The sequence below is a fragment of the Hydra viridissima genome, unplaced genomic scaffold, assembly GCF_058129835.1.
Source record: "Hydra viridissima isolate aposymbiotic clone 2 unplaced genomic scaffold, HvirCarnegie_v1 scaffold_6, whole genome shotgun sequence".
In the NCBI taxonomy this organism is placed as follows: Eukaryota; Metazoa; Cnidaria; class Hydrozoa; order Anthoathecata; family Hydridae; genus Hydra; species Hydra viridissima.
Window position 1 is genome coordinate 3531635 of NW_028324305.1, and position 25941 is coordinate 3557575.

A 25941-nucleotide genomic window follows, 5' to 3' on the forward strand; every position below is an offset into this window, starting at 1 on the left:
GTAACCCATATGATATTATTTTATTTTCACTGCAACCAAGAAAGAAACGTGAACCTATACTGCATAAAAATTGGCCGTAGCCTAAGTCAAAAAATGAATATGGTTAACAAAATAATTAAAAATATCAGAAATTTTGATTTTACAACAAAACTAACTTACAAGTAGAAGTTTTATAAATACAAACTAACAGAAATAGTTTCAAGTAATTTAGAAATCAACACTAAAACGGTGCCTTGTTATATTTAAAACTTGAATATTATACCAAAAGATGTGTTGGCCTGTGTTATTTTTAAAGTTATGTATGTGCAAATTGATTTGTATATTAGAAACTTCAAAACTCTGCGAGTTGTTCTATTTATTGAATATTTAGTATATAATTTGGTACATTAATGGTCATATATTTTTTATTATTATTATTATTATTATTATTATTATTATTATTATTATTATTATTATTATTATTATTATTATTATTATTTGCATTTATATTTAGTACATTAATGTGTGTTTAGCTTTGCTTTTCCAGTCATTATAAACAAAATATAAATTGTAAATATTTTAATTGAACTAAATTGAGATTTCAGTTTCACTCACGTGACTTATATGTAGTACTCTAAATATAAATTATGATCACTTCAATTGGACTAAATTGAGTTTTCAGTTACACTCATGTATAGCTCATGTGCAGCTTATGTGCAGCTCATGCGTAGCTCATGTGTAGCACTCTAAACAAACAAAAGTTTAAGTATTTTTCATATATAAACAAGCTGTTGACAGGTTACTTTGAAAGTTTTCGAAACTTATTCTGTACAACTAACATGCAAAATATTATTTTTTACATTCCTATAGTTTGAAATATTTTAGAATTTTTATCATCAAAAGAAGTTAACTTTGAGTTTATGAAACCACTAAAAGAAAAATTTAATGAAAATGTAAAACTTTTGCGCAAAAGAATCATTTTAAATAGTTTGGTGTTCAAAAGGTTGATCTTAAAATTGAAAGCATATGTTATTTACTTGTCAACTCCTTAGCGGGACAAGATGATTTTAAATAGCCTTTTGTTTTTGTATAATTTTAAGAGCAAAAACATTCTACTTATTTTTTATAAAGATATTTGGTGTCTAAGAGTTGTGGTTCATAGAAGTGTTTTGGGCCTAATAGTTATAAAATTTATCCGGCTATGAAGTGTGTCTCAATCTAGATGAAAATTAAACCACAACTCTCTTCGCAATGAGCTCTGTACAATAAACCTGATCGTGAGTGAGAGACAACTCTCTTCGCAATGAGCTCTGTACAATAAACCTGATCGTGAGTGAGAGACAACTCTCTTCGCTCTGTACAATAAACCTGATAGTGAGTGTGATCCATACCTAACAGGAGTGTGAAGAAAAAAAGTAATGTGCACTATTAACTTGAAGTGAAATCATTTTGACTTTGATTTTTATACTTAAGTTAAATTCTATTTTTAAAAAGATATTTCATTTTCAAATATGTAAAATTACGTTTAAACATATAGCATATAAAGAGAATTTCTTTAGAATGGTAAGTTTTGTTACTGTCTTTAATTTAGAGAAAATTTTCTGAAAGCATTTTTTTTTGTAAAACTTTCTGTAGACCACTTTCTTTTAATTAGTTTAAGGCACCAACCTTCATAGTTAAAAGACCAAGCTTCATAATTTAGAGACTACAACTTTATAATATAAAGGGTCCGATCTTGGAAGTTTAAAGGCTCAAACCTTCATAAACTTTTTATAAACTTGTTTTCGAACGAAAGCGATGAAAAACGAGAACTTGATTTTGATGTTAGCTGTTGCTATCTTAATATTTGTTATTTATTTTTTCAGAGGTAATCAATTTTTAATATAAATAAAAAATTACCCCCTAATTTATATATATATATATATATATATATATATATATATATATATATATATATATATATATATATATATATAAATTAGGTTCGCTTTTTGGTTAGCGAACATTTGTGGCATTATATATATATATATATATATATATATATATATATATATATATATATATATATATATATATATATATATATATATATAATGCCACAAATGTTCGCTAACCAAAAAGCCACTTGTAACAATCAACAAAAAGCCACTTAAACCAATCAACAAGTACGTTGATGTATTTGAATACTTTGTTTAGATACCGACCTTCAGCAGTTCAACCCATCAAATAAGAGACAATTGGCAGTACACACCTGCTTTAACAATGACTCTTATCGTCATGAAGAGCTCAAATGCAGAAAAAATTATTTTAATCGTATTGCGCTAGTAATAATCTACAACAATCCGTTTTATGATAGCATTCCGTTACTACACGAATTTTACGGACCAATATTCCGTAAAATATTTTTTTGCGGCTCAGTGCAAGGGAAATCGTTTAAAAACATTACTGTAGTCGATATACGACGTGGACTATTTGGATATGAATGCTTGGCGGAGGTTATTCGCTCCCACCACAACTTTGATGGTTATTTTTATATAAACGATGACGTCATACTAAACTATTGGAACTTGATAGATGGAAATTTTGATTTTGATTTAATTTGGCATTCGAACAATCAATACGGTTATGTAAACTTAAACGAGTCGATTCCAACGGCATGGTACTGGTGGGTTTCTCCGTACGGGTTTAACAACACAAAGCAGGCTGTACAAGAAATTCACACGCTAGGTAAAAGATATAAAATGTATCACCGACTATTTCGAACATTTATAAAAAATGGAAATAACTTGTCTTTGGTGCACAGCGGACGCTCAGATATATTATATATTCCACAAAAATTTGCCATGAAGTTCCAAGAGCTTTCTAGAATTTTTTATAGGCATCAGGTGTTTCTGGAAATAGCTATACCAACCATGTTGCGTTTTTTAACGGAGTCAAACCAACTAAAAGTACTGAGCGGACATTATATTCCTGGCGATGTGAGAAAAAATGACCAGCGTGTTATAGATAGTAGAATATTCTGGATGCTTTATTTAAGCAAACCGTACATTTGGTTCATACATCCCTTTAAGTTGCACCACAAAAGCCACCACAATAGGGATTTAAATCTGCTTTTATTGAAACACTTGCTCATCGCAAAAACTCAGCGATATGTTCAGTGTTTAACATTTTAGCAGAAACTAATCTCATGTTAATAACCATTTACTGCATGCTGAAAATTTTTATTAGTAAGTCTTTTCCACATTATGAAGAAAACAAGGCAAGTCTTCACGTTATGAAGAAAACAAAAACTATTACTAGTTAAAAATGTGGCGAACGAGCAAACAAAAAAAAGCCTTTAAAGGACTTCTATTGTCCGAAAATAAAAAATAAACACGTGTATATGCCTCAATATACAAAATGCAAACAAAAACCACCACATAAAAAGTAACGGTTACCGGAGAAAACCATCACGTAGAAAGTAACGGTTACCGGAACATAGTAAACAAAATATAAAACATAAAACTTGTTCAAACAAGCAAAACATTTCTTTAAAAACTAAATTGTTCCTTGATGCGTTCTCAAATCGATCAGGACTGCAAAATTATATCGTCTTTAACAGAATCAGCTTGCTGACGCGTTTTTTCAACTGCTGACGTCAATAAACTGCTGCATTTTGTGTGTATGTGATTCATTTCACCGTATGGCTGTAATAATAGAAATTTTGAATTGATTTGCTCGTCGGATTAATATTTTTTGGAGTTGGTTATTTGCCTATGGTTTTTAATATAATTAAAAAAATGAACTTACCGAAAGAAATATCTGCGTTCGATGGACGACAAGTAAAAATAGTGCAACCACCAAAAAGTACAAGTCTTTTATCGAAGCCTCTGAAGGAGGAAAAAAAATCAAGCTTTTAAACTTTTACAGTCAGAAACTGAAATAGATGAAAATAATAATAAAATAGATTAATAAAAAAATAAAATAAAATAGATTTATTAAAAAAATAAACAAAAGTTACACCAAAAACTTTTTTTTTATTGCAAACCATAAAAAACTAAATTTAAAAAGATTTAATCAAAAAAGAACACACACGCAAACGTTTACTAATATTACAAGGATAAAATGTTGCGCTTAAATATGGCAAAAATTCTCCTTTATTATAAACTTATAAATATTTGTCTCCATTTTTCTATTTAAATTTTTAATATCAACAAAATTCATTTATGATACTTTTAATTTCAGATTTTTGTTATGATTTTTTTAAAATTTTCAGATTTAAAACTGATAGTTATTTGATAGTTATTTTTTGTGAAGTTTTTCCAGTTATATTTAATTTGTTCTCTACTAGGATAGTTGAAATTAAAAACAGAGTGCTGATTATCTTAAAAATTCATGCCTTAACATTACAATCGGATGATTTTGGTGCATTGCTTTATGGTGTAGAAATGATTTCATATCTATATACATTGCTTATAGTGTTGTTAAAAGTGTTATTTTACCAAGATCTTCTTAGTGCTTTTTCATTAAAATGTATGGTAGCTTTGAAAATTATACCCTGAATGATAAACTTGGTGAGTTATTTCAGTAGGTATGTCAGTGTGCTTCTATAACTAGTTTTGCCATCTAGTTTATGATACAGTAAGAGAAGAGATGTAAGAGAAGTGAGATAAGAGAAGGTAAAAGAAGAATGTATCGCTGTATGGTAGCATAATAAGTAGTTACAGTTTTTAATATTTAATCACTGTTTTCCTGGGTAATAATTAGGAATTATTTGGTAAGATTCATACATACAGGGAGTTGCATGCAAGCAGAGTATATTTATCAATATTTAAGACCATAAAATTCTAATACAAATAAACAAGAAGTATAATATTAGTAATAAAGATGTTTAAAAATTTTAGACAAAAAATAATTAATACCAATAAGATGCCGCCATAATAACTGTAATTTACTTGAGAATAAATCTATGAGAATCACCCAAGAGTCAGCATCAAATAATGCCATGATGCCTGTCCCCAACATAAAAATGCTCATATATGCTAAATAATGGAATTTAAAATAAGTTTATTTTGAATAATGGGATTATTCAACAGCATAAAAGTAAATTAAAATGCAATTTTATACAACTGCCGCTGAATATATATACTTAAACAGATAAATCATCATTAATAATAAATGAAAATACTAATACAAAATGTTTTGTTTGAGTAATAGAGTAAATGAACTAACCTTTACTAACAACTTTAAGAGGTAAAGTGCGGACAATAAATTGTACCCATGTTTGAAAATTTATAATAAAAGCATCCAGTGATGAAGGTTGGTTCTGAGAAATTAAGTCAACCATTGTACCTGCCAAGCTGAAAAAAAATTTAAATAATAATAATGTATATAAAGGACACCTTCTACAGTCCTTCACTGCAAGATGCCTTATTATTAAGTTTCTTAGGCTCTAGTAGTTTGTAACATAGCCTGCATACTTCACACTAATAGACTTTTGAAACTCTATTTCTAATCATTTAGAGTTACATCCACACACTTTTGAACTCAATATTTTTTCCTTCAATCTTAAGAGTTTCCCCCTTGAAAAGTAATAGGCACAGACATTTCTCCCCTGTGTAAAAATTAATTACTGATTCAGGTTTAAGTATTAGGCCAGATAATAAATTGATCTTGTGCATTACTTTTAAAGATTCATCCCATGACTGTCCACTAAACTCAATTAAAAATAAGAACCAAAGATATTGACCTAATTTTTTTTTTATTTAAAAGAAAAATTTTGATGGAAAAATCCAATAAAATAAATAATAAAGCAACAACAAATTTTTATTCATCTTCAGTGATCCAGCTGGTCTACTAATTTATATTTTAAACTTCAAGTCTTCTTAAAATCTCATAACAGCTCTTAAATCTGACTAAATTTATCATTGATGTTTTTAACCTTTTATAGATGATATAATAACCTTTTATAGGTTAATTTAGTAAAAAAATATTTTGAAAAGAGGCTGGAACAGAAATCAATTTAATGTTTTAACAATTTTTTTTTTAAATAAAGTTTTTGGTGTGCACTTACTTAAACTCACCTTATAAACATTTATTAAGCTAGTAAACTTCAAAGTCACATATCAAAGTCACATGCAGAAATGACTTTTATGTCCAGGATAAAAATTCATATATGGATGACTAATACTCAAAACAACTTTGCTTACATTTTTGGTCAAATTTAGCTTAATTTTTATCGAGTTATGATTACTTTTGTGTTCCACCAAAATATCTTGCCCATCATGAACACAAAACAAAAGCTCTTGTCTTAAATAAATACAACTAAACATCTTGTCTGGAACAAACACAAGACAGAGAAAAAGCAAGAAAAGCATTTTAACTAGAGTGTAAGATAAATGGTGGTCAAAATCATGCCTCAGTTTGGCGAAACTGCTTTAATTTGACAAAATAATAAATAAAAAAGTAAATTTAATAATTAGATTATACTTATTTTAAAATTAATTATACTTTTATTAATAAGAAGAAAATAAGAAAATAATAATTAATGAAAGAAGGACTTATGAATAGAATGACTTTACAAAGTCAAGCTGTCAATTCCATTACTGTCACAGTCAAGCAAATCAAAGACACAAATGTAAATATATTTAAAAATGTCAAAACATTTTTCTGCAGAGTTAAAAATAATGATAATTCAATATAGTAATCTTAAATGAACAAAAAAAGAAGTAAAAAAGATGAAAACTTTTTGTATACAGGTTTTGAGTTTTAAAAAAATATGAATGAACCTAACAAAGTTCGTTTCAATTTGTGTTAAAATAGATTATACATACTACAGCAAATCTTTTTATAAAATAAAGAACCAATAGCCATTTACTTTCTTTGGTGTGAAAGAAATGAAAGGAGAGGATGCATTTAATTTGCTCCTCCACATACAAATATTTTCATAAAGTCACATTTTTTTTGCTATTTCTCAATATATATATATATATATATATATATATATATATATATATATATATATATATATATATATATATATACTTATTATTTCATGTTAATAAGGATGTTACAAAACATAGATCATTTCAAATGGTAATTCATCAATAAAACACAATGACCTAAATAAGACAAAGAAAGGGACAAAAGAAAAACATTAGAAACAAACTAATCAAATAGTAAAAAGTAGAATTTTATAAAATTTGTAAGTAACACCCATAAAAAAGACTTTTAAAAGTGATAAATATAGGTCAAGCAATTAATATAATGTATTCACATATACATATACAGACACACATATACACAAATAAAAAATTATAAGATGAACATATTCATAAAGAAAAAGTTATAGAGGTAAAGAATGAAGTTACAGAATGAAGTTCAGTTGTGTGCATCACATCTTTGACTAAGATTTAAATCATCAATTGATCATCTTTAGATCAAATCAACCTCAAACAGAGTTGGTTATATTAAAATTTGTTACACTTTTTTCATCATCTCATAAATGAATACTTGTATTTTTGAACAATACAACAAACTTCTTTAAGAATATGAGTCAGATTACTAATAGAAATAAAATTATTTGAAATTTTTGGTCAAGATTCCTATATCTAATTCTCACCCAACAAAGCAATATCTGCATAGAAAGAACTTTGAAAGTTGTCTGAGACCTTTTTCCAAAATGCATTAATATAAAAAAAAAGTAAATTAAAATTCCAAATTGAGCAATGAATAAGAAGCATTTATACAAATTTTCCATATTGCAGTAATTTTTCTATTTAAAGTTGATTTTTTTCTACATTGGGGGAACCTTTTTTAAGTAAGTTTTTTCATTTAAAAGTTCATCTAATGAAAGAAGAACTTTTGACACAGTAATGCATATATATCGAGAAAATCCTGCATAAAAAAAAAATTTAATTTAGCTTTATCTTTTACTGTGCTAAACAATCTGACAATGCTATGCTAAATATTTAGAAACAATGTAATTTTTAAAAATTCCTGAAACTTTGTGAACTTAAAAATCTTCAAGGTATAATAACATGTTTTAAAAAAATGTTTGAAATTAACCAACCGGCCAGCAAAGTCAACACCAAGTCTTCCATCTTTACTATGGTTGAAACCATATATAATTAAACGAGCAAAAGCATTTTTCTGTCTGAAATTTAAAAAGAATAAATAACTTTAACTTGTTAATCAAATAACTGTTTTAAAAATGTAAAAATAAAAAAATTACTCTTGTTCAAAATTCAAAATTATCTTTGAAAAGTGTAAACACTGGAAAACAAAGTTTGTAAAAAGCATTTTTTACATTTGAATGTAGAAAGATTTATCCTAAAAACTTTGCAAGTTATTTAAAATTATAATATTTTGCTGCTGCCATATGAAAAAATTATAATATTTTGCTGCTGCCATAAAATTGTGCCCGAAATCAAGTCAAAAACAATTTTTCTGATACTTTAACTGAACAGGGAAGCATGGTTATGCTATCAACTTAAATACAAAACTTTCTTTTGTTAGTTTTTTCATTATCTATTTTGTCTGCCCATGATAATAGGCTTACTTGAGCTAAAAATATAAAAACCAATTTTCATTTTAACCAAAATTTTACATTCAGAACAATTCAAGAATATGTTACTTAGATAAATACTCCTTTGAAAACTGAAGAGCTTATGAACCTTTTCATAAGCTCTTCAGTTTTCAAAGGAGTATTTATCTAAGTACCATATTCTTTTAATTAAAAATTATTTTTATAAACACCCTTACTTCTAACCTTTATGTAAGCACCACATATTATTGTACATGAGAACAAACTACTAATCTATATTCAGCTCAAGAGTAGCTGTAATCAATATTACGCTAATCCTAGCTATGTTTATTCAATTATACTCTTCTTATCCTAATATTTTCTAAATTATCATAATACTGATTATACATAAATAATATGCCTTTAAAAGGCTGTTTTTATTTTTCTTTTTTTGTTCTTAATATAAATTTTTTTATAAGTATACAAATACACTTTCTAAAGTCTTTGTAATATATAAAGCAACAAATAAGGCTATTAACATCATTCTTTGATGAAAAATTGGCTGCAGCAAAATAATTTTTTCCATTTCAATCAGATAAAAAAAACTGAGATTTTCCCATAGAAAAAGAGTGATTATTCATAAGCCAAACAAATAACTAATTATCCATGCCTTGGCAATAATATTATTACTCTTGGATCTTTCCTTTTCATAAGGCTTGAAAAACTTTACATATTACTTAATCCATAAATATATGGTTTTTACATAACTTACCGAAAAACATAAACAATATGACGAAAAACATCTCTACATTTTTTATTACTGCAGACTTTCTCTTTCTTTACACCAAACTGTTCATTTCTTTTAGAATCATTATTAGGATTTAAGTCAATCCCATTTAAAGGGTCCCAACGAAATGCACGATATTGCTGACCTGCAGTTGGAGCATTATTGGTTTCTTCTGTATAATAAGAAATAGGTAGAGGCAAAGCACTACCACTGAATAAAAACCATTTGAAGTACTCAGAACTGTCATTGTAATTAATAAAAAATCTATAAGCTGTATCAATTTTATTCACATAACGATCTCCTTCCTCAGATTCTGCTGTACTTTGCCATACAGCCTGTCCACAAAGAGTATCAGTAATATTTGAAACTAATCTAGGTACTCCATAGCTCTGACAACTTTTCTCATTTTTTGTCCATCGTCGTGTTTTTAGTTGTAAACTTTGACCAAGTGGAAAATATGCAGTTGTAAGAAATATATCTGAAAGAGGTGGTGGACGAACATCAATAAGTAAAATAACAACTACCATACTTAATGCAACTGCAACAGATACACACAGTATAACCAAACGTAGGCTGGGTAGTGGATAAGGATCAGGTGGTGGTGGTGAATAGCGACGAGCAATATGCATTTTTTTTTCTAAAGAAGCAATTTTGCTTAACCAAATTTGATTTAGATTAACTTTATTCAACCTTAAATAACTAAGTCATATCCTAAATAATATATTTTAAAAGTATAATAATTAAAAACTATTTTTAAAAAATATGAAACTTTTAAATACGTAAGCATTTAAGCTCAGTGTTTTTTCAAATTAGAATTTCATATTAATTTTTATTCCTTAACTTCATGCTTGCATTTACAAATATCAAAAAGTAATGGGATATTTCTAATCAGATAGAGTTGGTAGATTTAAGTTGTATAGCTAACGACATGAGTGGATAAGATAAGTGGGCATTAACGTCGCTAGGTTAGCTAGTCATGACTTCTACATCTGTTTTTCATGTTTAGCCAACTGAAAGATATTTTAAATCATCAACTTGTTTTTAAAAGATAACAAAAGCTTATCAGTCCTTGGAAATTTTAACTTATTCTGAATAACTATTTTTTGGTGTAGATTAAGAGCACTTGTTCCTTTCGAAATAAAACGAAAACAGTACTTATTATTTTGATTTTATTTCTTTTGCGACAGCTGGAGTTATAGCCTGAACTAACCAAGTACCAGACCCTTAGCAATCTTTCGTCGTATTTATTGCTTAAAAAATCAAAGCTCCGATCGCTTGAATCTTTTTTAAAAAAGAGGGGTCAAAAATGTTTTCAGATTATGCCTAACAATCAATTTTATTGAATTGTTAGATGTTTTAAATTCTAACGCTCAATTTAACCATCAAAATTCATAGATGTAATAAGTATTTTTGCCTTTTTTTAAGTTTATGCTTATAAGATTTTGATTTTCATGCTTAACGAATTTATTGTAATACTTTTGCTGCTCTGTTTTTTACATAACCATGATAAACATGTTAGCAATAATAATCACTATAAACCAATAAATGTTGAAATTAGCAGAACTAACAAAAAATTTTATCCTAGCTTTCAACTCTTTAAGGCCAGTGGGTAAGATAAAACACGGATAAAACACAAAGTGTATAAAAAGTTCAACATTAATTCATGAATTGTGCAGCTCATTGGTGGCACAGACAAACATTTGTTTGGAGATTGTCGAGAAAAAGGAGATGGAAATCCTATAAATGAAAGTTTACTGAAACTGTCAATCATATAACAAAGTATGACGTTGTCCAATAAACGCTGATATAAGATCAGCGTATATTCTTTTTATACTTTCCAAAGGTTGCGTTGTTTAAGGAATTATTTTGCAAAGTAAACATAGCCTAAAATTATCAAATTAATAAACCGAAGGATTTGACAAAACTCTTTTGCACTTGAGTATAAGAAAAAGAGAATTTATTTGGAAGAGGAAAATATTTTAAGAAATATCTCATGAGGATTTGAAGAGAAATTATTTTTGCACCGTAGCTGTTTAGAAAAAGAAATTATTTGGTGTAAAACCCCATAATAAATCCGCTTCATGAAAAATTACCTCTTACAAACTAACTTTCAATCGACGGTTTTATGAAAATAAAACCGCTTCGTGAAAAATTACCTCCTATAAACTAACTTTCAATCGACGGTTTTATAAAAAAAAAAATTATTTTTGCATGGATCGTTATTTTTTACGCCGATTGTTAAACTAATTCTACATCTTTAATTTCAATCAGAAAAATAAATTCCAATGCTCAAATTTCTATATTCAGATATAAAAGTTAAATGGTGTTATAAGCCTATAAACACTTGAAAATCTTCATTATTTTACGAACTCTTCCGGCCAAATTTAGGAAAATTTTTTACGGGATTCAAATTTTCGTCATGTGGACAGAAAAACCGACTGTTTTCACATTTATTTTTTTAGTAATTATTATTTTTGTTAAGTTCGAAAATTATTGTTTTGTTAAATGGGACATGCTCCAAGTTGGAAGATTATGAATCTCAATATTGGCTTATTTTATAAATCTCTTTTAGGTCTATGTTAAATGTTCTAAACTATGACGTCGCCATAAACATTCTTACCTTTAAAAACCTTGGGCGACTTAATTTGTAAAAACACATACAAAGACAAGGTACATCTCGGTGATTAAAGGCACGTCTAGCTTTAGCGAGCGTTCGGTTAAACTAACAAACATTTTTTTTTTTGAGCATAATTGTTTTTTTGCAAATACTTTGAAATTTGAATATATCGGCCGCTGCTGTTTTACGCCTTTCGCGTTTAAGGCATTTTTTGCTCTACGACCGGTTTGCTCTTTTTCTGACCAGTCTCAACATAGGCACAAAGTTTAAATTGTCGAAAAATATTGCTTTGTGTACTCAAAAACCGTGCAAGTGAGAGGGAATAAACAACTTTTTTTAGATGAAATGATGGCATGATGGTAAAGTCCTAAATCTCTCTCTAAATTCGCACTGCGATCCAAGCTCACTGCTCCTTTTGAACTAATCGACATTTCAAGATGATGCGACATTTCAAGACGATGATTCAAAAATTAGAGAGTTTTTAAGCTTATAACTAAGATAAAAAGTAATTCATTTCTGAAAAAGAACCAACGCATTTTCGTGATCTTTTCTGTTGAGAAGAACGCACTTTTGTTCTTTTATTCAGATTAAAATCCTGAATATAGTACAGACAAGTTGGCTGCAAACAATTAAATTCATTATGGCTTAAGGTTGGAGAATCTCGGAGAACAATTTGAGCTTGCATGATTACCGTCATGTTTAAATCGACGGCCCTTCTCTTGATCCACTACCTGGATAAAAGAAAAACCAATATGTTAAACAACGTCTGGGAGTGCCTCGAGCCTGTTGTTGGGACCATTGTAAAGTGACCAATGTCAGGCAACAGAAACATGAAAATCTTACTTGACAACACAAAACCTAATGACAAAAAAGTTGTTGAAAAGTACTTGAACAAGGAGGGCATTGTAATAATCAACAACCAACCGTATTCGCCGGACTTGAAATCTTGTGATTTTTTACTTTTTAACAAAATCAAAAAATACTTGACTGATCATAAAAATTTCTAGAGTCCAAAAAAGCAGATTACAGAGGTATTCACCGCAGTATCCGAAGAAGAGTGGCTAAAAATGTTCGAGAACTATCTGCAGGTAATGCAACTAGGTATTGATAAAAAAGGGGATAATACTGAATAAAAATGAGCAATTGCTTTTACTCAGTATTTGGTCAGCTTTACGTGAATAAAAACTTCAGCAGTTTTCTTCATATTTTTATTCGCGTAAAGGTAAGCAATTTACTCAGTAATTGCTCAATTTTACGTGAATAAAAACTAAAAAAAAGTTGTAGAAGTTTTTATTCACTTAAAGCTGACCAATTACTGAGTAAAAGCAATTGCTCATTTTTATTCACCCGGCCTATTGAACCTAATAAAGTAAGTAAAAATGCAACAGTTTTGATAGTATTTAATACAATTGAAAAGAAAAATGAAACACTCTGATAGTATTTAATGTAATTGTAAAGAAAAAAAATACACGAAATGTTTTATTAAACAATCTGAGAAGAGATTAACAATTAAGAGAAGATATTGAGGAGTTCAAAACTATCTTCATCAAAAAACATAATTTTTGAAAGTGTAAGAAAAAGTTGCAAAATCCAAAATTTTTTTTTTTTTTGTAGTTAATGTTCTCTAGCCCTGAATTTTAAACTGGTGGTGGTTCTAAATAAAAACTATATAAAATTTCTAACTCAAGTTCCATTCAACCTTTTTTTTATTCATTATATGAAAATTATGTTAAATTTTGTGTAAAATACAAACTGCTTAATTAATACCGACAAAGCTTGTTTCTCAATGAAAAATAAATATTAAGCACTCTTCAAAAATCATATATATAGAAATGAGATCATAGTATCAAGCAGATTGTTTCATTTCAAAAGTAAGAAATGATAGTAACGAATACTAATTAATCTTTTTCAATAATTAATCACTTTAAATAATTAATTTTGTTAAATCTCGCAATAAGGTTTTTTTACTCTTTCATCCGGGTTCTCCCATTTTTAATTATGCTTTTTTTTAAATATAACATTGAAAACTTTTACAAGTTGACCTAGGCTGATTTATACAAAGTATGTTAAGCTCAGAGTAGGTTGATCTGATGGTACAGGCTAGTAAACTTGATTTTAACGCAGTTTAAAAGACAATCTTTGACTGTATTCTGTTTTAGAAAGAAAATATTTTACTAACTTGTACTTATTTATAAATTTTTGTTTCCTAAGTTTAAGGAGTTATTGTCTGCTGCAATGGTTAGGGAGTCAAGGCTTAGGATGTAGTATATGCTTAAGTTAATTCAAAATGAAGCAAAAAGTTAAATAGTACTGATTTTTTTACCTACAACCTCTTGTATATGTCCATATGCCAATCTTTTTTAAAATAATTTTTTTCATAAAAATTTTTTTAAGTAATTTTTTTCATAACAATTTTTTGAAATAATTTTTTTCATAATAATATTTTGAAATAATTTTCTTCATAATTTTTTAAAATAATTTTCTTCATAATAATTTTTTGAAATAATTTTCTTCATAATAATTTTTTAAGTAATTTTTTTCATAACAATTTTTTGAAATAATTTTTTTCATAATAATATTTTGAAATAATTTTCTTCATAATTTTTTAAAATAATTTTCTTCATAGTAATTTTTTTAAAAAATTTTTTTCATAACAATTTTTTTAAGTAATTTTTTTCATAACAATTTTTTGAAATAATTTTTTTTCATAATAATATTTTGAAATAATTTTCTTCATAATATTTTAAAATGATTTTCTTCATAATAATATTTTGAAATAATTTTCTTCATAATATTTTAAAATGATTTTCTTCATAATAATTTTTTTAAATAATTTTCTTCATAATAATTTTTTTAAATAATTTTCTTCATAATAATTTTTTTAAATAATTTTCTTCATAATAATTTTTTAAAAAAAGAAAAAGAAACAAAATATCAGGATAAATATACAACTAAGATGATGAAGATAGCTATTGTCGAATAGCTTTTCTATATTCATTTTAGATTTAATGACATTAGAAGTCAGAAGACTTTTTAAGTCTCGAATAAAGATTTTCAATAAGCTGCTAAGCTTTTCTTATTTCTGTCGCGCAAAGTTTGATGGGAGTAAAAAAAAAAAGTAAACAAGCTTGAAAAATATACGAATATTTAAATTCGAATCTTAGAACATTTTAGGAGGCGTAAAAGTAGCAACATTTTTTACATGAAAAATACCAGAAGCGAAACACTAGACAAAGAACTTTTTACTTCTAAAGAAACAAATACTATTTAAACATATTTGTGCTTAGTATTTATTTCAAAATTGGATCAATAAGTTAATATTTGGTTTGGAAGTCAAAAGTTTTTCATCACCATTAAAAATTACGAGGAATAAAAACTAATATCTAACATTTTTTTAAGAAATTTAATTTTACAGTAACTAAATGCCAAAATAATGCCAAAATAATGCCCAAATAATGCCAAAATAATGCCCAAATAATGCCAAAATAATGCCAAAATAATGCCAAAATAATGCCAAAATAATGCCAAAATAATGCCAAAATAATGCCAAAATAATGCCAAAATAATGCCAAAATAATGCCAAAATAATGCCAAAATAATGCCAAAATAATGCCAAAATAATGCCAAAATAATGCCAAAATAATGCCAAAATAATGCCAAAATAATGCCAAAATGGCATGAAATGTCATTAGATCAAAAAAATGTCAATTTTCCAAAATTTGCCATCCTATAATGCCATACGGCAACGCTGCGTAAAAGAATCATTCTCAAAAAAGGAAAAGGTACGAAAATTTTCTTTTGCCAGTTTCCTGATGTTTATGTCGAAGAAAAATACTTTTACAAAAAATCTATTGATTTGTCTAATTTTTTCATAAGAAGAGTTCAAGTAGTTAAGCAAGAAAAGGATGTTTCAAGCAGTATTCTCAAAATAAAAAAAAATTTTTTGGAACCTCAAATTTAAAAGGAACATACAATTAATGGCTGTAAAGTATGTATTATAGCTATTTATATTAGAAATAGTTATTCTAAACACCTACCTAAAACGCACTCCTGCTACCAGAAAGAAATTGAAGGCTGACGTGCCCATCACTAAAAATTTATTTTCTTGCATGAGAAAAGGCATGGGAATCAGTCTTGGAGAACAATTAGCACGATATGAAATTCTTTATATGACACACCATTTAAAAAGGTTTTGTCAAGTTGCTGACAACCAATTTGGTAGAAAAATTATCTGCTACTGATAAAAAGAAAAAAAGCTAAGCGAATCTCACAGAAAAATAAAAGCAACATTTTTCTTAAAAATAACATTTAACAAATAGCTTTTTCAACAACTATAAAGCATTCATTTGTTTAGTCAAATACATTTCTATTGTCACCAAAAGGGTTATTAGTTCATAGGCGTAGAACGCGCTGGGGCTAGGGGGCTCGAGCCCCATCCGGAAATTTGTCGCTGGGGCTTTGCCCCACCAGGGAAAATTCACCAAGCTTTCAAAAATATTTAAAAAATAAAAACCATAATATACTTAAAGATTAACAAATATAACAATTTAAAAACGGTTGTAATATTTCCGCAAATACCTATGGTGATTTTCAAAAGTTTATATTATTTTTCGAATTTCAGAAATTCCACGCTTCTGATGAGTCTCAAGGGAGTTTGAGATTTGTAAAAACGCAACAAAAAGCAAATTAACGGAACTACTTAAACTAAAGACTTGTGTGAGTTAAACGTTCGTTTAGTATTTTTTTTCTTTGATAACTTTGGTAGTATTATTTGTATTAATTATTTAAAAGTCTTGAATTAAAAACCATTTGAATTTAAAAAAAAGTAAGTTTTTGAAGAAATTCTTTAATTGTTCAACAGTACATTGACTTTTCAATACAGTTCATTGACATTTCAACAGTACATTGACATTTAAGTAATAAGTTGTAAGATGTTGTAGAATTAAGAAGATTAGTGAATACTTTTCAAAAAAAGAAAATCAAATGGAAACAGTTGGATTATTTTCTGAATCTCAAAATGCTAATAACTTCCAAGATAATACTCGTGAAAATTTATCATTTGTTCAGTCAGATGATGCAACTGTTTCACCCGCTGTTGTTAAGTCGCCGTCTTTTACAAGACAGTCATCAAAAAAGGGAAGAAAATTTAAACAAAACTGGAATGAAAAATATAAATGGGTTTTACATGACCGCGAGAAAGAAAAAGTTTTTTGTTCTACCTGCATCAAAGCTACCCAAATGAAAATGCTTTTACCTCGTAGTTCAAGAGAAAAAGATTCGTACGAAGCTTTTATTTTAAACGGATTTTCTAATTGGAAGAAAGCATTACAAATTTTTGGTTCTCACGAGCGATCTGCACTCCATAGGGCGTCTGTTAGTATGATCACCTCAGCAACACTGGAATTGACCGTTATCCAACAGCTTAATTATCACCAAAATAAAAAAATGATGGATAATCGTACGGCTTCATCAAAAATATTTACAACATTTCTTTATTTGGTAATTCCTCAATTTTGTTTAAGAATTTATTTACTGGATAACTAAATGTTTCTTCTTAATGTGTTAGGGAACGCCTTGCCAATCGTGGAAAGATTGAAAATAATTCAAACTTTCGCATGCTACTCAAACTACGAGCAGACGATTCTCTGGAACTAAAGAAATGGTTCAGTCGTCCTGAAAAGCAAAAGTGGCTCTCGCCTGAAATTGAAAACAAATTCCTACAAGACTTTGCTCATGCAAAGTTTCGTAAGCTATGCGAAAGTATAAGGGAATCACAATTCTATAGTTTGATGGCCGATGAAACAACGGGTATGTCCGCGTAAGAACCAGTTTCGATCTGCATTCGGCGTGTTAGCGAAAAATTTTAAACTGAGGAGCTTTTTATGGGATTTTACCAAACCGGGAACATCAAGAGCGTAACTTTGTTAAACTGTTTGATGGACGTTTTGTGTCAATTTAGCCTGTTGTATCAAAATTGTCGGGGCCAATGTTTTGACGGATTGTCTAACATGTCTGGAAGTATCTATGGATTGCAGACTTTTATGAGGGGGAAAGAAGAGCGGGCAATTTACGTGCACTGCCGCGCTCATAATCTCTACTTGGTAGCACAAGATTCAGGAATATTATGAATTTCAAGATCAGGAATATTATGAATTTAGTGCAATCATTCATCGCATTTGCCCGTGGATCTCCAAAACGATTGGTATGTTTCAATAAATTTCGAAATGTAGAGGATGCAGAAAGTGGAACATCACTGTGGCTAGAAAACCATTATATCTGTTATATTCCGCCATTATCAACTGGTTAGAGGATTTTGAAAATCATTTTGATAATTCAGCCAAAAATAAATCAGAAGCAGCGGGTTATCTGGAATCTTTTTGAAAGTTTGACACATTTTTCAAATTGAAAATTTTGCGCATGATCTTCACGATAATCGAGGATGCTAATACAGCACTCCGAGGTAAATATTGTTTTATTTCATAGTGTTTTTTTTTTTTTATTATTATTTTAAGCAAATTATAATGTTAAACGTTGAATGAAAATCATTTTAGGCATGTAGCTTAATTTTTGCAAAACAAGAAATACCATTAACACGCGTAAGGAGCACTGATCTCTATAATAATCCGAGCAAAACTTCAATTTTTATGACGCCTAAATCGCCATATTGGAAAGCCCCAAAAATTTAAGTCGCGTAAGCTTTAAGTTCTGTTTTTCGGTTTATCGCTTTAAATACACATATCAAGCCCGGGGTGATACTCGCTTCAAAGTCTAATGGGATGCAGCCGTTGTAGCAGCAGAATGTAGTTTACTTGACAAACCAGAGATGCCACGGAAACGTAAAATTAGATCAAAATTTACTGGAAGGTAAGAGTGTTAGACCAAACAGCCTTCCAACAAAACTTCTTAAACTAGTGTTAGGAGGTCTATGTAAACCACTAAGTATTACTTTAAATACTTCATTTCGCATAAGATTATTTCTTGATGTCTTTAAGCTTTCTAAAGTTATTTCAGTCTATAAAAAAAATCCGTGGTTAACAGCACCAAATATTGTCCAATTTTTCTTCTTTCTAATATAAGCAAAATCTTTATAAAATTTAAACATAGTAAGTTATACAACTTCGTAAAACAAAATTTATGCTTATACAAAACCCCAGTTTAGTTTTCCTAAAAAGAATTACAGAAATTGTAGAGTAGTATAAGAATTTTTGTCAACTTTTAAAAGCTTTCTAAGGTGTTTTCGAAAAAAAGTATAATACACGGGATACCCTTGTAATGGTTTAAGGTATACCTTTCCTCTCATCAACAGTAATTAAATTTAAATTGCACCTACTCAGATAATAAAAGCATTTGAATTGGTATCCCTCAGGGTTCCATATAAGGTCCTCTTCTCTTTATTGTCTCAGTTAATAATCCTAATTTTTCTATCAAATATTAAAATACGTATCCTTTTGCTGTTGATACTAATCTTCGGTGAAAAGCAGGCTCTCTCAAAAAACTAAATAAACATATTATTGAAGATAAGGCCAGCCTTGTTCTATGGCTTTGAGTAAATAAAATTTCATTGAATACTAAAAAAACAGAAATAATAATATTTAAGACACAATATACCAAATTTTATAAGAAAAGTTAAAAAAAAATACTTGAAATTTAGAATAGATTGTCAAAAACTGTGTTTGTCTAGTAATATAGGTTATATTAGTGTTGTGGTAGATGAAAAACTTTCATTCAAAATACACATAAATAACCCTACTCTTAAATTAGGCCTTCCCAGCGGCATATTAAAGCAAGTTCGACATGACGTAAATTTTGAAATGTTAGTATCACTCAGTATTTGGATCACATTTACGATATGCATATGCATTTCAAGATCGGGGACAACTTAAAACCGTCTGTAAAATCGTTTCGCTTCTTTTCTGCCCAAAAAACCTCTCTAGAATCCGGTATCCAAAATTCTTCACTTCTATAACTTAATACAGTTCCTAAATCGTTCATTTGTCTTGGATCAACACCACAATATCCATACAACAATATTTCATACCTACTTTAATCATAGAACGTGTGGGCATAACCTAAGATCAATATAACAACTACAAATTACAGACAACAAAACGTTGAATTAATTCCATTTCAAACCAGTGTGTCCCTTCTTCAAGTACTCTTCTGAGCGCTCTAAAAACAGATTTTATCTTTAGGCTTAAGAATCTGCTCTTAAAGTCATTCCGTCATTTTAACCGAAAAAGTAACGCTGAATTTCATTCTTCTCCTCTGTAACTTTTTTCTTTGTGTATATGTGTATCTTATAATTTTTCATTCGTGTATATACGTATATGTGCATGTATAAACACGTTTTGTTAGTGAATATGTGTTTTTGTCAATGTATATGCGCGCTTTTTTTTTTTTTTTTTTTTTTTTTCATAAAAACTTGTTTATAAAAGCCCAAAAGTCTTAAGAAACTATTAGTACAAAGTTATTTTACAATAAAAAACTTATTTTATTTAGAGTTCAAGGAATATTTCCTAGTTTGGGTTTTGTTCGGGGACAAACCTGAGAATTATATTATATTGAATGATATTGATGGAATTCAAATAATTTTAGTTGGCTAACTGTAAACCATTTTATCTTATTTGTCAATGTGTTTTCAAATTAAATTTTATTTACTTTTTCTTTCTTTTGATACTTCTGTTTGTATTTTCAAAATCTGATTTAGATCATTAAGTTTTATTAGTAAGTCACTATTTGCAATGACCTGTATTTTTGTTTTATTCTTATTAACACGAAAAATATATTGATACTAAATACTGATAAGTGAGTAGTATTGAACTTTTATTGATTGACCTTGTGAAAATTCTTGATTTTTTTAACGTCAGTTGAATAAAATACCTTAAATCTTAACTAAATTATCTATTATTGAATAATATTAAAATCCCTTCATAAAAGGTGAGTTAAACATTCTTTTGTCATCTCGTACCGTGATCGGGGGTGACTATGAACAGCGGGGTGAAAATGAACACCAGTACTAGTTTTACTAAATGATGAAGTAGCACATAAAATATAGCCAAAAATTTAAATTTTTTTACTCACTTGTCTTAAAAATAATCTGTTGAAGATAATTTTCGGCTGCCCTCAAAATTATCTTTTCCCGCCTTTTCTCTATCGCATACAAACATTGCAAGTTACGTGGTTAGGGCAATTAACTCACTTATCAAGGAATATCTTAAGAACCCCACATCTAAACGTCATTAAAGTTGGCTCGCATCACGTTCAGCTACATAATGTTTTAATAAAATAATAATTTAAAGTATAGCTTGCCTGTATCCGATTAATAGCTCATTTTAAAATGAAATTTTTTTAATACGAAATTAGGCTTTTCTTTGTAAATTTTAGGAACTATGCCTCGAAATTACAAAAGAAAGGAAAACAGTCGTGGTTATAAAACAAGCTACACAAAAAAAGACATAGAAACAGCTGTAATTAAAGTAAAAAATCATGGATTTACCATAAGGAAGGCTTCAAAAATGTACAATATTCCATTAGGAACATTACATAAAAAAGTAAAGCTTGGGGATCAAGCTCCTAAAAAGCATGGCGGACAAACCAGACTTGATAGTAAAATTGAAAATTTATTTGTCCAAACAATTATTTATATGACTGACTGGAGAGTACCATTTGATTCGTTGGACATAAGACTTTTAGTCAAATCTTATTGTGATAAAGTGAAGGTAAATGACGCTTGATTCAAAAATAATATGCCTGGGGTAGATTGGGTTCAGTCTTTCATGAAGAGACATTGTTTAACAAATAGGGTTGCAGACAATGTGAAACATAGTAGAGCCGTGGTAAACGAAGAAACCCTTAACAAATATTTTGATAATTTTTACCTAGAGTTAAAGGATATACCTCCAGAAAATATTTACAACTATGATGAGACCAATATAACAGATAATCCAGGGTCCAAATCTGTTATTGTTCGTCGTGGCCATGGAAACCGTGTTGAAAAAAAACAAGAATATTCAAAGCAGTCGACCAGTTTAATGTTTTCTGGCAATGCTGTCGGAGAGTTTTTGCCGCCCGTGGTTGTTTATAAAGCAAAGAATTTTTACCAGGGTTGGACTCAAGGTGGACCACCTGGAACTGTTTATGACATCACTCCTAATGGGTGGTTTGATAGTAGAACATTTACTAGATGGTTTATGGAAATATACTTACCTGTTGCTATTTCAAAAGCCGGAACAACATTGTTAATTGGGGATAATCTTGGTTCACATTTTTCTCCTGAAGTTATTGAAGCCACAATTCAACATAACATCAAGTTTATAACAATGCCCCCAAATGCAACTCATCTCTGTCAACCATTAGATGTTGCTGTATTTAGAGGATTAAAGCAGTCGTGGAGGAGTATTCTTTTGAAGTGGAGAGTAGAAAGTCGTATCAAAGGAGCAATCCCAAAGGAACACCTACCTACGCTTTTAAATAAATTGAATAACACTTTGCGGCCAGAAGCTTTGATTAGCGGATTTCGAGCAACGGGGATCTACTCTAAGGAGCAAAACAGAGGTTATGAAACGCCTTCCAGGAAAATATAAAGATCCTGGTGGTGAAGACACCGTAATGATTCTTAACGAATCTGTTTTAGATATTTTACAAAAATAATTTAGGATTAGGCGCAAATCCACCTGCAAAACGCAAACCACGTGGTTCAAAGGTGGAACCAGGTAAAAGAATTCATTGTTTAGAAAAGTCAATGCCATCAAGTTCAACAGAGCTTAGCAACAACACAGATAGTAATTTTTACTCTGCTTTATGTAACAAAAAGTGGGTAGAGTTAAGCAATGATGTATGGATTTAATGCGACAATTGCAGTAAACCATATCACCTCCAGTGTTGTGGCCTCATGATAAAGATTATTTTTATGAGCTCAATATTAAAAATATCAACTTTGTATGCAGCATGTGTGAATCATTTGAGATATTGAAGGATAGTGACAGTTGATGTGCTATTTTATGTAGGATAGCTTTGCAAACATTGTGATACATGTAAATATATTAAAAAAACTAGGTTTTAAAAGTAGTATGTTAATTTTTTAACATGAACTGAATTTTAAAAAAAATTGTTCTATTTACAATAAACTTTCTGTTATCTGTTTGATCTTTAACAGTACTTTCCCCCATTGTATTATTGTAATATAGCCTTAATTTAGGATATGAAAACGATGTGTAGTGTTCAAAGTCACCCCAAATCGGCTGTTCACTTTCACCCCGTTTCGGAAATACGTATATACTCGTGTAAAACCAGAAAACTAAGGCATTTACTTCATAGTGTTGATCAGGCTTACAACTTTTACAGAAAGCTGAAAAGTATAATGTTCTGTTGGTAAAAATGGTAGTGATTAGGCAAACAGTTTTCTTTCATGATGCAAAAATGTTCAAAAAGCGTTCATAGTCACCCCCATTCACGGTACATTTTCAGGCTGTCAAGCAATTTCAGCAAGCAATCTTTATGAGTTTTTAAAATGATGAATCTTAAGTATGTAAATTTAAAGCTTCGAAAAGTTTAGAAAAAACTTAAATTTTTTAACATAAAAAAAAAATTCTGAACGTCTCTCATTTAAGCAAAAGGATGCTCCCGCACGGGGAATCGAACCCCGGCCGCCTGGGTGAAAACCAGAAATCCTAGCCACTAGACCATGCGGGAATGACTCTTTTGAAATTTTATTTTATATTATTATAAGTTTCTGAAAAATTAATTATAAACCTTTATATAAAATGTGAACTTCAATTTTGATTATATTTGATTGCTTTTTGAAGTTATTTTTGGTTATTGAGTTGAATTAGTAAATTAACATTTGCAAATATTTGCGTTATGTTGTATTCTGCAACACGTCTATAAACTAATTTCGAAAATATTTCACGTTTGTATTGCTGTTTTTTCTAATTAGAAAAACGCGTCTAAGATTTCCAAAGAATCGGTGGCGAAGTATCAATTTGGTTCTCCTAGGGACAGCTAACTTACCATTTCAAAAATATCCCAACAGTAGAATTTATCCAATCATTTGTGATTTACGTGACAAAAAAAAAACAAAAAAAAACAATATAATTGGTCCAAAAGATTTTAGTTTTGCATTACTTAAACATTTCAAATAAACTTTTCGAACTTATTTTTTGGAGAAAACCAGTAAATCATTACTTTAATGCAAGGTCTGAATATTTTTAATAGAAATAACAAAGTCGTTCTTCGTCTCCGATAAATTTAAGCTTTAAAAATGAACGTCCTGCTGCCGCAACTGTAATCGCCTATGAATAAATGCAGTGAATAAGAATATATATAAATAGAATAAATGTAAATAATACAAATGTAATAACATAAATAGAATAAATGCAGTACATATGTCTGGTTTTGTTGTTGTAGATGTTGATCTATTTCGTTTATACTACCCGGTCATGGTGGTCAAATTATACACACATACATACTCGCATATATGCATTTAACATGCTTTTCTCTTGAGATATAATGGACTTCTTACTGAAATTGTTGGTTTTTCATACACAACAACATCGATGGTACTTTTGAACGAAGAAAAATCACCGACCAAAAGGATACTATAACCACAATTTTACCTAGAAAAATATTCCCAGCTAACACAAAACGTTCAAGAAACGTCCGTAGAACGTTAGAAAAGGTCGAGCACGTTCTAAAAACGTTCTAAGAACGTTTCCAACGTTTTTCGAACGTATTTGAACGTTTTGTGTTAACTGGGTAGTTCATTAAATAAACAATTGCAACGTCTATAAAAAAAAACCATTTTATTTCTTGAATAAGATTTTCTGAATTGGTTCTTATTTCAATGATATAGCTTATGTTTTCAACTACCTAATGAGGGAAAGGTGTTACCCACGTGATACGAGGATAACCTAATGATAAACATTTGGGAAAAAGTGACGTACACAATTAAGATTGTATATAAGAATGTAGATACCGTGTAAAAACAAAAATACTGTATGAAACATCAAGCGAAGATGTAAATATATAAACTTTGTAGAATATATTTTGCAGGTCTTAAATTTCACAACCAAACCAATTTTATTTTACCAAAAAATTTCGTATTTTAAAAAAAAGCCATTTAAAACTAAAAAAAAAAAACATTATGAAAAGTTTTTTATTACTTCAAATAATTGGAAAACAATGTCAATCAAAAAAACTTTTATAACTGGTTAGACAAAGAAGATTGTCGAATAAAGGTAGATTTAGTGCATGGATATGTCTTGATTTTTACCAGGATTTTTTTTTTATTTTAACGATTTTATAAATTGTTCTGTAAATTAACGTTTTTTTGTAAATTTTAGATTTTAAATATAATAGTTTAAAGTAGCATGTGGGTTTTTAACAATTAATTTTAGGTTGTTGCGACTTAAGATAGGAGAGATGGAGGCGCACTGATTAGTGTATTTTCTAAAATGCTAAGAACCCGAAATGGATTTAAAAACTTATTAAATACATAACACAAGTAGAGTTAGAATATATAAATCTTTTAATTTAAAAAATACATAACACAAGTAGAGCAATCTGGCTTTTAGAATATATAAATCTTTTAATTTAAAAAATGATAAACATGATTTATTTTAACTTTACAACAACCCTTTCAAAAAATTAATCTACCCAACATAAGGGGTACTACGATCTCCGACTTGGGGCGCAATGATCTTATATGAGTGACATTAATTAAATGTTTAATGCTTTTATATCTAAATGCTGTAAATAATTTAGTCGAAGCCTAATAGTGTATATTATATAAAACATCTAAAATAATGGAAGTATTTTAAAGTATAGCAGTAAATTGAAAGATTGACCTAAATCGTATATATAGTAGCTGTATGCGAAGTCGTATGTATGGCAGCTAAATGCTACATACATGATATGTTATCCAATTTATATATGTTACATATGAAGTTTATAAAGACCATAAGAATGCACAATTTTAAGTTTAAAAAGATTGTAAAGATTTTTATGAAGACTACAAACCTTCTTTTACATTATCATCATTTGTCAAAGTCATGTTGT

The 25941-nt window shown here is 28.9% G+C and overlaps 2 protein-coding genes and 1 non-coding gene across 5 annotated transcripts; 1 reads left to right on the forward strand and 2 right to left on the reverse strand.

Annotated features, from left to right (window-relative positions):
* Positions 1-1369: 1369 nt before the first annotated feature.
* LOC145189996 (uncharacterized) lies at positions 1370-3725 on the forward strand. Of its 3 annotated transcripts, none has more exons than XM_090090919.1 (3): positions 1370-1542; positions 1615-1846; positions 2176-3725. In XM_090090919.1, exons 2-3 carry the CDS (start codon positions 1777-1779, stop codon positions 3150-3152), a joined length of 1047 nt encoding a protein of 348 aa, XP_089947045.1. In that variant the 5' UTR covers positions 1370-1542; positions 1615-1776; the 3' UTR covers positions 3153-3725. The 3 variants fall into 3 exon arrangements, with proteins under 3 accessions (XP_089947045.1, XP_089947044.1, XP_089947046.1); XM_090090918.1 differs by having other exon boundaries at positions 1634-1846; XM_090090920.1 differs by having other exon boundaries at positions 1682-1846.
* LOC145189995 (uncharacterized) lies at positions 3313-9992 on the reverse strand. The gene is made up of 6 exons (XM_080066737.2): positions 9255-9992; positions 8030-8113; positions 5191-5318; positions 4881-5000; positions 3769-3848; positions 3313-3665 (listed from the first exon to the last, which is right to left on the reverse strand). Exons 1-6 carry the CDS (start codon positions 9896-9898, stop codon positions 3549-3551), a joined length of 1173 nt encoding a protein of 390 aa, XP_079922863.2. The 5' UTR covers positions 9899-9992; the 3' UTR covers positions 3313-3548.
* Positions 9993-23505: 13513 nt separating this feature from the next.
* On the reverse strand, positions 23506-23577 carry Trnae-uuc (transfer RNA glutamic acid (anticodon UUC)). The gene has a single exon. It is a non-coding gene; the product is annotated as a tRNA-Glu (tRNA).
* Positions 23578-25941: the final 2364 nt, after the last annotated feature.

Excerpts from the sequence above, each read along its gene's own strand:
- LOC145189996 (XM_090090919.1), top strand. The coding sequence starts at position 1,777 with ATGAAAAACGAGAACTTGATTTTGATGTTAGCTGTTGCTATCTTAATA. Across the intron at positions 1,847-2,175 it reads TGTTATTTATTTTTTCAGAG|ATACCGACCTTCAGCAGTTC; the intron begins GTAATCAATTTT and ends TACTTTGTTTAG.
- LOC145189995 (XM_080066737.2), bottom strand. The coding sequence starts at position 9,898 with ATGCATATTGCTCGTCGCTATTCACCACCACCACCTGATCCTTATCCA. Across the intron at positions 5,319-8,029 it reads GGTGTTGACTTTGCTGGCCG|CTTGGCAGGTACAATGGTTG; the intron begins GTTGGTTAATTT and ends ATTTTTTTTCAG. Across the intron at positions 3,666-3,768 it reads GAACGCAGATATTTCTTTCG|CCATACGGTGAAATGAATCA; the intron begins GTAAGTTCATTT and ends CTATTATTACAG.